Here is a 10765-nt window from a genome sequence, read left to right as displayed (position 1 = left end):
TACATAATCCACATTAGGAAGAAAGAAAAAAAATGTAGCATAGCAAAAGAAGCACATGTTGGATGCAAATTACTTGCTTTTATGTTGTTTCACCTTTTATTATTCTTATACACACAATGTACATTAAGGAAATTTTGGAATGAGAAAAATGTAAACAAGAAAACTTTGCCTTTAGTAATTAGAGCAGCTTTATTTACTTAGTTCAGACAAAGAGACTGAGACTCTTTAGGGAATTAGAGGAACCGGCAGTGGAAAAAAACCATGAGATCATCATCACATCCTCCCCTGATCCCTCTCAGGAGAAATCACTGAAACTCAGAGAAAATCTAACTGGTAATTAATACATGGAGTGCTCTGCCCCTTAGGAACAGGAATGAAAATGCCAGCTGAAGTGGCCCATGAAGACACTAATGAAAATGTTTGAACTGAACTGCTTACACCCAAGTCAATCCACAGATGCTCCAACTCTGGAGGCACAAACCTGACGCTGGCCAGGCACCTATTATGTCCTTTGTCTAGTGCTACTTTCTATGTAATGATTCTTCAAAAAACATTTATTTTGCCATTGATGTATAATATTTACTTATTTATTATTTATTTTGCCATTGATGTATAATATTTGCACTTATTTATGAGGTACCTTATTATAATTTGATATATATATATATATAATATGTATGGTAACCAAATCAAAATGATTAGCATTTCCATCTCAAATATTTCTGTTAGGAACCTTCAGACCCTTTTCTGGTTATTTTGAGATGTATTATTAGTAGCTGTAGACTGTGGTGATCCTACTATGCTAAACAACATTAGAACTGCTTCCCCCTCCTCAACAATATTTTATCACCCGTTACCCACCCTGCCTCTATACTCCTACTCCCTTCATAGCTTTATACACCATTCTGTTCTCTAGGATCATCCTTTTAGCATCTGCAAATGAGACGTGTTGCATTTGTTTTTCTGTGCCTTGTTATTTCACTTTACAGTATCCTCTAGTACCAACCATGTTGCCACAGTGACAGGATTTCATCCTTTTTACGTATGTGCTTTCACTCCAGGGAGTGGTCGGGTCACATATTAGTAGTTTTGAAGGAGGGCTTGTCTAGCATAACTGCTCCTTTTATCCTCTCCTATAAATCCAAATCAGAGGGGTACTATCCACAGCTTTTCTAACCCAACAGATAAGCAAGCTTCTTAGAGGTGAAAAATCTCTTTAGTGCCTGAAGGTCTTGCGAAGTTACAGCTGGAGAGTTACTCCCTCTGCACCCCTGGGGTATCCTTGTGGTACAGCCTGACTGTGGGCACCCATGCAGCCAGCTTGGCCGCGTACCATTCTCTCTCAGAATGTCCACAGTACAGAGGCTCCCCATTCCTGTCCTTATTTACCTAAGAGTTGGCCCCTGCACATAACAACCAGCCCTCTAAAAAAGAAAACATAATTGCTCTCAAGGTTGCCTGAGAGTCAATGGTCTAATCTACAAGTAGAACTTGCTGACATGGCTGCCATAACAATTTAACACACCAGGAGCCAGGAGAGATCTTTGTGTAGACGATCAGAATGTAAACACAGGTATAATAGAAAAAAATGGTGAAAAAATTTTAAATTACAGCAAAAGTTCACATTGCCAATAATGCCCCTCAAAATCTGTACTGCTTGCTTTGAACACTTATCCCATCATTCTTGCCACTTTCAGAAGCATTTCTGGAAGTTCACTTTTGTGTCTCTAGTTTGCACTGTCACAGCTGCTTCTATGTCCTGAACCAGTTCAAAACATTTACCTTTCGTGGTTATTTTGACTTTGGGAAAGATCCAGACCGGGTGAATAAGGTGAATGAAAAGACACTGTAATGTTTTTAGGAGTCAGCCAGCTGCAGCATTCACTATGTTTTTTTTATCATATCTCATAACGACAGTCACAAAGAGGACTTCCAGAGCTGCTTCAGAAAGTGTCAAGAACAACAGTGTAAGGGTGTTGCAGCAAGGCGGAGTAAGTTGAGGGAGATTAATGGCAATGTGTCTTTTACCGTAAAATAAATAAATAAACGCGCGCGTGCGCGTGCGCGCGCGCACACACACACACACACACACACTTTTGTACCAGGGATTGAACTCAGGTCCTTGTGCTTGCAAGGGAGGCAGCGGAGCCACTAAGCTAAATCCCCAGCCCATTACCATAATAAATTTTATCTAAACACTTTTTTTTAAATCAATCTGTGCATATCTGAATACTGAAATGTTAATCTAAATACTAACAATATTAACTTCTCCCAAAATCAGGAGTGTTTTCTCTTGTTGGTCTTAATTCATTCCAAGTTTAAAACTTGAGAATTTTTAAAGCATACCTTATTAAGTTTATAAACTGGATTCTTTCAGTGAATCTATTTATGGTTTATATCTAGACGTCCCCCCCAGAGCCTCATGCACTTATAGGTGGGACTTTTGGGAGGTGACTGGATCATGGGTTGTGATTGTGATCAGTGGATTAGTTCACTGAGGAATTTAGTTAAATATGATGCAGGGAGATGGAGTCTGGTAGGAAAAAGTCGGTGTCCAGGGACATAGCCGAGAAGGGTGTATCCTTTCCCAGTTCATTCACTCTGCTTCCCTGCTTCCAGGACAGGACAGGACAGGACAGGACAGGTGCAGCTGTCCAGTGCCCAACCCTGTCTGCCTTACCATCCTGCCCTGGAGCCGGCTGACCATGCAGGATTGAAACTTCTAATACATGAGCCCAAATAAATCTCTCCTCCTTTAAGATGTGTCAGTTATTGCATCCCAGTGATGAGGAAAGGGACTAAGACAGACCCATATAATTTTTTTCACATAAAATTAACCAAAGCCTATTTAGTATTTCAAAACCCTTATTTATATTTATACTCTCAAGATTCTTCTTTGGTTAAAATGCAAGATACTAAAAGAAAAACCAGAGTAGGCTGTTCAGTGACTAGAACAGTTTATATATAATTCCTCTTTGTCTGATATTAGTAGAGTAAGTGCTTTCCCAACTACCATTTCCAGGTAGCAAGTCCAGTGGTCTCACAAACTGCCTCAGCTAGGGAGTTGTTATTTCTTAATGGAAATTTTTTTTCTCACTATAGACAGTGCTAACTAAAAGTCAGTGGCCCAGAGCATGATATAGGTACATATACACTCAAATCTGTATTTGGATTCTGCCACAGTTTGGATCTTGCATGTTCCCAAAAGGGCCACATGTAAGAAGCTTAAGTCTTTTGGCCCATGTCACTGCTAGAAGGTGATGGAACCTTTGAGAAATGGGGCCTGTGGGAAGGAAGTCAGTTACTGAGGGGATACTTGGACCCTGCTTCTTTCTTGTCTCTCACTTCCAAACCACCACGAGGTGAAGAGGCTTCCTGAACTGACACATGCAACCCCCAACCTCAAGAACACTGAGGCCAACTGACCACAGACTCAAACCTCTGAAACCGTAAGTCAGAATAAAACTATCTTCCTTATAAGTTGCTTATCTCAGGTATTTTGTTACTTAACAGAATGCTAATGCAAGTTCAGTTAATGAAATAGAATAGTAGAAAAATTTTAAAGTGTAAAAATAATTGCATTTAGGAACAAAGTGTTTTTACTAGAGTTAAAAATCAGTGCTGTCAGTAACTTCAGAGTAAAAGATCATTTCCTTCTGTTTTAACATTCTGAACTTAAGACAGACATTTCAGTCAGGTGTGGGGATGATGCACACCTGTAGTCTCAGCTACTTGGGAGGCTGAGGCAGGATCACTCTGAGCCCAGGACTTCTGGGCAACATAGATCCCTGTTTTTTAAGGGGGAAAAAAGAAAACTGACATTTCATTAGTCTTTATTCTATCAAAGTTTTATGTTTTCATTTAGGCATAAAATACAAAAAGAAAATTACAACTTTGTTGAGCATTAAATGGAATGCAGCTTTGGAAACTAAAACACTGTTAGGAATCTTTCTAGACATTTTTTTTGCTATAAGGTTTCAAGAAGCCAAATAGTATTCCTATAGTAAGGACATAAAGTTATTATACTCTGTATACCTCACATCCTTCTAGGATTCAAAAACTAACCAAAGAGCTGGGCGTGGTGGTGCATGCCTGTAATTCCAGCACTTGGGAGGCTGAGGAAGGAGGATCACTGTGAGTTCGAGACCAGCCTGAGCTACATAGTGAGTTCCAGGTCAGTCTCAACTACCTATAGTGAGACCCTGTCTCAAAAAACAAAACAAAACAACAACAAAAAAACCAAAGGCAGAAGACTCTAGATCAAGTCTCCAGCAAGCTGTTCTCCAAGGACATTAGTCAACATTTGACATTTTAAAATCAGTGCCAGTTTTTAAACAGCAAATGCTACTAATTTTAGCTCAACTTTTACACAAAGTTTTTTTCACATTTGTATCTGTCATTTCCTGGAGGATACAACTTGCAATCTTTTCCAGTTCACAGATAAATTCACATACACAGTCACAAATCCATAATTCTCAGGGGTTCCTGACCTTCCTCTTCTACTCTCAGTTAATCTGCATCCTTCACATCAGCACTCTGCTTCAGTTTACACACTTTCCTGCCACTGCTCCAGCAAATGCTTATGTTGCACCTATTACATGTCCCTGAAGGTTCAATGGTCATAATACTAGTTTTTATTATTAAGCTCTTCCTTGTCACTGTTCTGTGAGGGTAGGTATTGTTCCCATTTTTACAAATGAGCTAATAATCTCAAAGTTGAAGTCATTTTTTTCAAGGTTATAGACCTTTTAAGGCAGGACTGAAAGCCAGGACTCCTTATGCCTAATCCTTTGTATGCTAGATTAACGAACTATTCTAAACTCTATGTAACATCATTTAGTTTTTTGTTCATACTCAGATATTTTTTCATGTTACTATCTTATGAAACAGAAACCATACTTTTATTTCTTCCTTTTTTTTAAGCACAAGGGCAATCTAATAGTGGCTGCTGCCAAAAACCAAAAAGCAACCCCTAATAGAGATTATTCATGCAAAATGCAAATATAACACATTAAAAGGACTTTCCCTAGTTTTTCAAGTAGGGCCAATACTCAAGCCACATGCAGCCTGGCTATACCAGATGTTACATATTTAAACAGTGCTGGAAAATGTCTCCTGAGCATCCTGAATGCATCCCTCACTCCAGTCCTGTCCCTCGAGTTCACAGCTCTCCACAGCTGGTGTCAGCAGGTGGCACAGCAGAGGGCCCTGCTCTTCGGCTGCTGTCCTAGCTTGTCAGTGCCTGTGTTTCATCAGTTCATAGATATTTCTGTGCATTTTGTTTCTGAATTTTCTTTAGTTCATAAGTATTTTTAATGATCCCTCTGCTTTCAGAGAAGATCCCGAGATGCATTCAGGCCATTATTGACTCTCTTAAGTATTTCTTGTATCAAGATTTGGCCTATTGTCACTGATATAATTAGAAGGGTACAGGGAAAAACCTTATATTAAAAATTTATTCACATCTCAGTGTGAAAAACTGAGATTTATTAGATCCTTTCCAATAATACAGTAGTTACCTGAAGGGTGGCTCTTCATGAAGAGATGCGGGGGACAGAGGGATGCAGAAGCACCTGAAGAAGTCAATCTCAAGAGCCTAGAACAAGGATGGCAAACCTTTTAGAGCTTTCAATGATAACAGCCCACTGTAGCACACGTGCCTTAGGTTCACCACCAGTGGCCTAGACAGAGGTGCTAAGAGAAAAGGCAGCATATTTAAGTTGCCTTTCGATTGCTCTGACCTGTGATGAAATCTGTATTTTTAATATTACCCTGAAACTAAGCCCTTTTCAACAAATATGAAGAACATAGTAAAAAATAAATTACATCTCACCATATTAGTAAGTGGACTGCCAAAACTCAGAAAGTTGATACCTTTTTTAAAAAGTTGATATGAATAAAACTAGTGTAATAACAATTAATGATCTGAAATAGAATGATTTCTCTGAAAAGAAGTAACATCATTGTACTTTTAGAAAAAGAAGCAGCAGAGGTATGCATTTGGAAATGATTATAACGTTGTAAAATTAACCCACAATGTAAGTACCAAAAGAAAGGAGTAAGTACACATGAATAAACTTTTATGCAACATGAATTTTTTTTGTAACATGAAATTTTTCCTGTTATGTTTAAGTTAGCAAAAATCCTTAGAGTTTGTACAAAATGATGTGTGCCCTAATTCCACCCACTAGCAGATAAAGATCATGAACTAAGAATGAGTCCTTCCTCATTTTACAGCTTTATTCTTGATTTTCCTCTAAAAAAGACCAAATTAGGTGTGGAGCTGACTATTCCTACAGAGCAAGCAGTCACAAAGTGCCATATTCATAATAATAGAAGCCAAAAGAAATATACAATTGTTTTAGCTTTCAACTGCTGATGTTACACATTGTCTTAATCATAACAGTGCATTCATGAACTGATTGTACTACCTCTGTAGAATTTTAGAAACAAGCACTTCTGAATTGGAATCTATAGGGATATCCTTTTACAAAGTAAAAGCAAGCATTTTTTTATTTACATTTTTTATTTCTGTCTTAGACAGAACTTCTGGAGGTCAAAGAAAATATGCCAAACTCAAAGAAAGCACTATAAAGTCTTGAAGAATCTTAAGTCAAGTGATATAATCTACAGTATTTTTAGGGGAGTATTATTCCCAACAACCATTAGATCTCTCTGTAACATTTATTTTTTTAAAAAGTCTCAATTTCTAAAACATTAATAATCCATTCTCTAAAATGAGGTGGAAAACTGATCAATAGGACACACAAGAATCATCATATTAACAAAGTAAATGGTTTTACTAAAAGATGTCACCAGTATTTCTATCAGTAGTAACTGTATGGAGGCCGCTGGTTATAACCATATTGTCCATATTGCTGTGGATAGTAAGGCTCTTGTCTGTGCTGTGGGTAATTGTTACCCCAGGATCGTCCATGCCACTGGTTTGATCGATTGTCACTTGGCCACCCTCGTCTGCTGTCCCTACCTCTAAACTGTCTGTTATCTTGCAACCTACAACAGCAAAACAAAATGGCTTTTAAACTTCTCATGTTAAATACACAAAACCAAAAACAACACATATGAGAACTCTTTCCCAGCACATTTGAATTCTCAATCTAACATAATCTAAAATGAGATTTTAAAACATTTTTCTACAGAGAATTTTATAGCAGCAGTTAGTCACAACTTTGCTAAGAATTCATTCATTCTTCCAGTATCATGCTGGATACAATTTATAAAGAAATAGGCAAATAACAACAAAACTCAAATACCAAAATTCTGGATCAAACTGAAATCTATTTAGATGTACAAAATCAGCACGATAATTTAATCCTTTGATTATTCTGAATGATTAAATGGGAGTAATTTCCATTTTATAAATTTCTGAAGGAAAATCGAAACAATACTTCATTCACTCACTCATTCATTCATTGTACTGGGAAATTGAACCCCAGGGCACTCTACCACTGCACTACATCCCCAGCTCTTTTAAAATTTTGCAACAGGGTCTAAGTTGCACAGGCAGGACTCAGAATTGCAGTCCTTCTACCTCAGCCTATCTCAGTGCTGGGATCACAGGCTTGCACCATCACACCCAGCAAAACAATACCTTTTCTGTAGAATTATGCACAAAGACTAGTTTTTAAAGCCTTAAGTGTAAAGAAAACATCAGTCTACAAAAATAACATTTAAAAAAAGTTTTAAAGAACAGCAAGGAAAAGAATGAATATATGGTGCTGACAAAATATTAAAGCAAGTATTTATCAGCATTTACTCTGAGCCAAGCACTGTTAGCAGGTAGCAGGTACACCATACTAAAAACACTGGTAGCTGCTTTCACTGGCTGGAATCAAGAAGGTTAAAGCTATCCTCTCCCACGTCACCAGGCACATTTATTCTCCTGAAGTAATACATACCGATTGCCTCTGTTTCTTTGGTTCCCACCAGCTCTGCTATTCCATTCCTCAATAACTGGAGGGGATTCAGGGGGGCGTTCCAAATATTCCTGGTATTCTTTATCATCTTTTGTGAATCTGTTTGCAAACATCTCTTCAAAATTTGGAGTGTTAGTAGTGTCAGTCATCCTGAAATTCTGTAGTTAAAAAAAAAACAAAGTTTCTATTAGAATTTTAAAAAATATTACCTTGCCATATAATGAAAAAGAAGTGAACAATTTTTGGCAGCATCATACACATTTAAACTTAAGAATTCAGTCTCCTCTCTCTCTCTCTCACCTCTCCCTCTCTCTCCTCTCTCTCTCCCTCTCTCTTTTTTGCAGTCTCATTAAGTTGCCCAGGCAACTTTGTGATCATCCTGCCTCCACCTCCCAAGCAGGTGGGATTACAGGCTTGCATCAACACATCTGGCCAACATCTCTTTATCACTAAATTCCAGGCATTGTGCTATTTAGGACTTTGCAATACAAACATCAACAATATTATCATATACCCTGGCCAAAAAGAGCCCTCAGTCTAGTAGAAAAGACAGATATGGATTAAACCCGAAGGAGAAGCCAGGCATACTAGTGCATGCCTGTAATCATAGAACTCAGGAAGCTGAGGCAAATGATTTTGGGTGAGACCAACCTGGACTTCCGTTGTAAAAAACCAAAACACAAATAGAGAAGCAGAAGATGCCAAGAAATGAGGCTGGAGAGATAAGTAGGGAACAATTGTGAAAATTTTTCTGTTCAATGCAAGCAATTTTTTTCCTGGTATCAATGTAGAGTTATAGGTAGCCAAAAAAGGAAGGTCTCAAGATCTAATCATCTGGATACTCTACCTTAGTGTGCCTTATCACATATCCTACTTCAAATTTGTCTGCGATTGGCAAACTAATATCAAGCGCTCAAATCTAAGAAATAAGTTTAAAATAAATTTAACTAATTAAAACCCATAGCCATTTGCATAGAAATCATATTGTTATTAGAAAAGATGAGCCATACCTAATTCAGATGGACAGCAAAATACTAAGGAATATGTGCTACTCTATGTTCTCTCAGAGGTTCCCTCTCCAACAAACACGTAAACAAACATCATTATTCATAAGATAGGATTTAAATAGAATTGGGATCGATACAAGCTTACCCCCAAAGATTTGAGGCAGTTAATATTTACATCTGTGCAAGGGGGAAAAACACTTGAAGGAAACCCTTTAAAGATGTAGGTCAGAAAAGCTGGGAACTTAAAGGCCTTAGTCAACGAAGACAGGATTAGAAGTGCTCTAAACCTGCTGTGATGGGGTCATACTTGTAATCCCAGGCTGAGGCAGGAGGATCATCAAGTTCCAGCCTAGCCTGACAACTTAATGAGACCCTGTCTCACTATAAAAAATAAAACTGCTGGGGATATAGTTCAGTGGTAGAGATGCTTGTCAAGCATGTGTGGGTCCCAGGGTTCAATCCCCAGCGCCTGGCCAACATTTCTTAACTACTAAATTCCAGCACTGTGCAAACTTGGAACCATCAATACAAACATGAACACTGCATCACGGACCCTAACGGTGCTCTAAAGACTTCCAACTCTAATATTCCCAAAAGGGAATTAACACTTTACACTACAGAGCTAGAAGAGGCTACAAAACGTGTCCTCTGGGCCTTCAAAACCAATACGGTAGTTTAAGCACTAACAGCTTCATGAGGTATATTCCCTTTTGCTGAAAACAAGGTTACGGCCTTTCAGATCTATATCCGAATAGGACTAATTTATTCGCACAAATAAACCATATAGTACTTTGGCTATGGGTGGCTCACCGTAGTAATGACTAACCAGGACGGGGTCTGGCTGCTCTCAAAAGCGATCCCACAGAACAGACCAATGGCAAACCTACGCCACGCGTGCGGCAGCGGAGTGTTTGTATCCTTGAAAGCTCTGAAAAGGTCCATCGCTGGAACAGACCAAGATACCTGAAGCCATGTGGGCTATTCAATCTAACCTAAAAGCACGTCACGGGTTGTTTGCCAAGGCTGGACAGATCTGCTTCTTCCCACAGCACCGTATCTGTCCAGACGCAGGGACCCTAGACGCCCTGCAGGCGTGGCTTCGGTCCCGCCAGAGTCCAGACTACAGCAAAGACCTCAGATACCCCGCGGGCCACACAGCTTAGCCTGTGCTGTTCCTCCTCCCCATCGCCTCGCACGGACGACTCACCGCCAGCGGCTGTGTCCGTACCGCGCCGGCGGAGATCCGCAGAGGGCCACCACACAGCCAAACTACGGATCCCTTGAGCTTTCCAAGGTAATGGAGCCTCTTCTTCGGAGTCCCACAACCACCTGACTTCCGCTTCCGGTGCTCAATCTCGCGATATCTGGCACTCAGTGTGGCTTCTTAAATTTCACTATGACGGTGTCTGCGAATTTTGGCGCGGAGCTCTGGATTCTCCGGCGGACTTGGAGTTCCTCGGGTGGGCGAGGCCGTCCCTCCTCTCTCATCCCTCCTGGTGGCGGGGCACCTGACTGGGAGATGGGACAGAAGGGAGGGAGAGCGCGAATGGCCGCCTACTCCGAGGGCGTGGGGAACCTTGAATCGCGGACGCGACCGGATTTCTGGAGCGAGGCCACACGATCAGGTCACTTCTTCCTGAGCGAGCCTCTAGTAAGAGTTCTGTGATCCGCTTTGTGCACCTTTTTACAGAAACACCACCTCCTCTTGACCCTTTCGTCTTGAATGTTCTGCAAATACGTAAACTCACTACCCAAATGTAGTATGGCCTTTTCCCTCCCAAATTGCTTCCCAGAATGTGCGCTATTTTTTGTCAGTACAGT

At 39.9% G+C, this 10765-nt stretch overlaps 1 protein-coding gene across 1 annotated transcript; it reads right to left on the bottom strand.

The window, feature by feature from the left end:
* Positions 1-6238: 6238 nt before the first annotated feature.
* Ramac (RNA guanine-7 methyltransferase activating subunit) lies at positions 6239-10294 on the bottom strand. The gene is made up of 3 exons (XM_010621163.3): positions 10152-10294; positions 7920-8095; positions 6239-7014 (listed from the first exon to the last, which is right to left on the bottom strand). Exons 2-3 carry the CDS (start codon positions 8084-8086, stop codon positions 6828-6830), a joined length of 354 nt encoding a protein of 117 aa, XP_010619465.1. The 5' UTR covers positions 8087-8095; positions 10152-10294; the 3' UTR covers positions 6239-6827.
* Positions 10295-10765: the final 471 nt, after the last annotated feature.

The sequence above is a fragment of the Fukomys damarensis genome, unplaced genomic scaffold (assembly GCF_012274545.1).
Source record: "Fukomys damarensis isolate Sample0158 unplaced genomic scaffold, DMR_v1.0_HiC HiC_scaffold_7, whole genome shotgun sequence".
In the NCBI taxonomy this organism is placed as follows: domain Eukaryota; kingdom Metazoa; phylum Chordata; class Mammalia; order Rodentia; family Bathyergidae; genus Fukomys; species Fukomys damarensis.
This window is presented reverse-complemented; position numbering and strand designations above follow the sequence as displayed.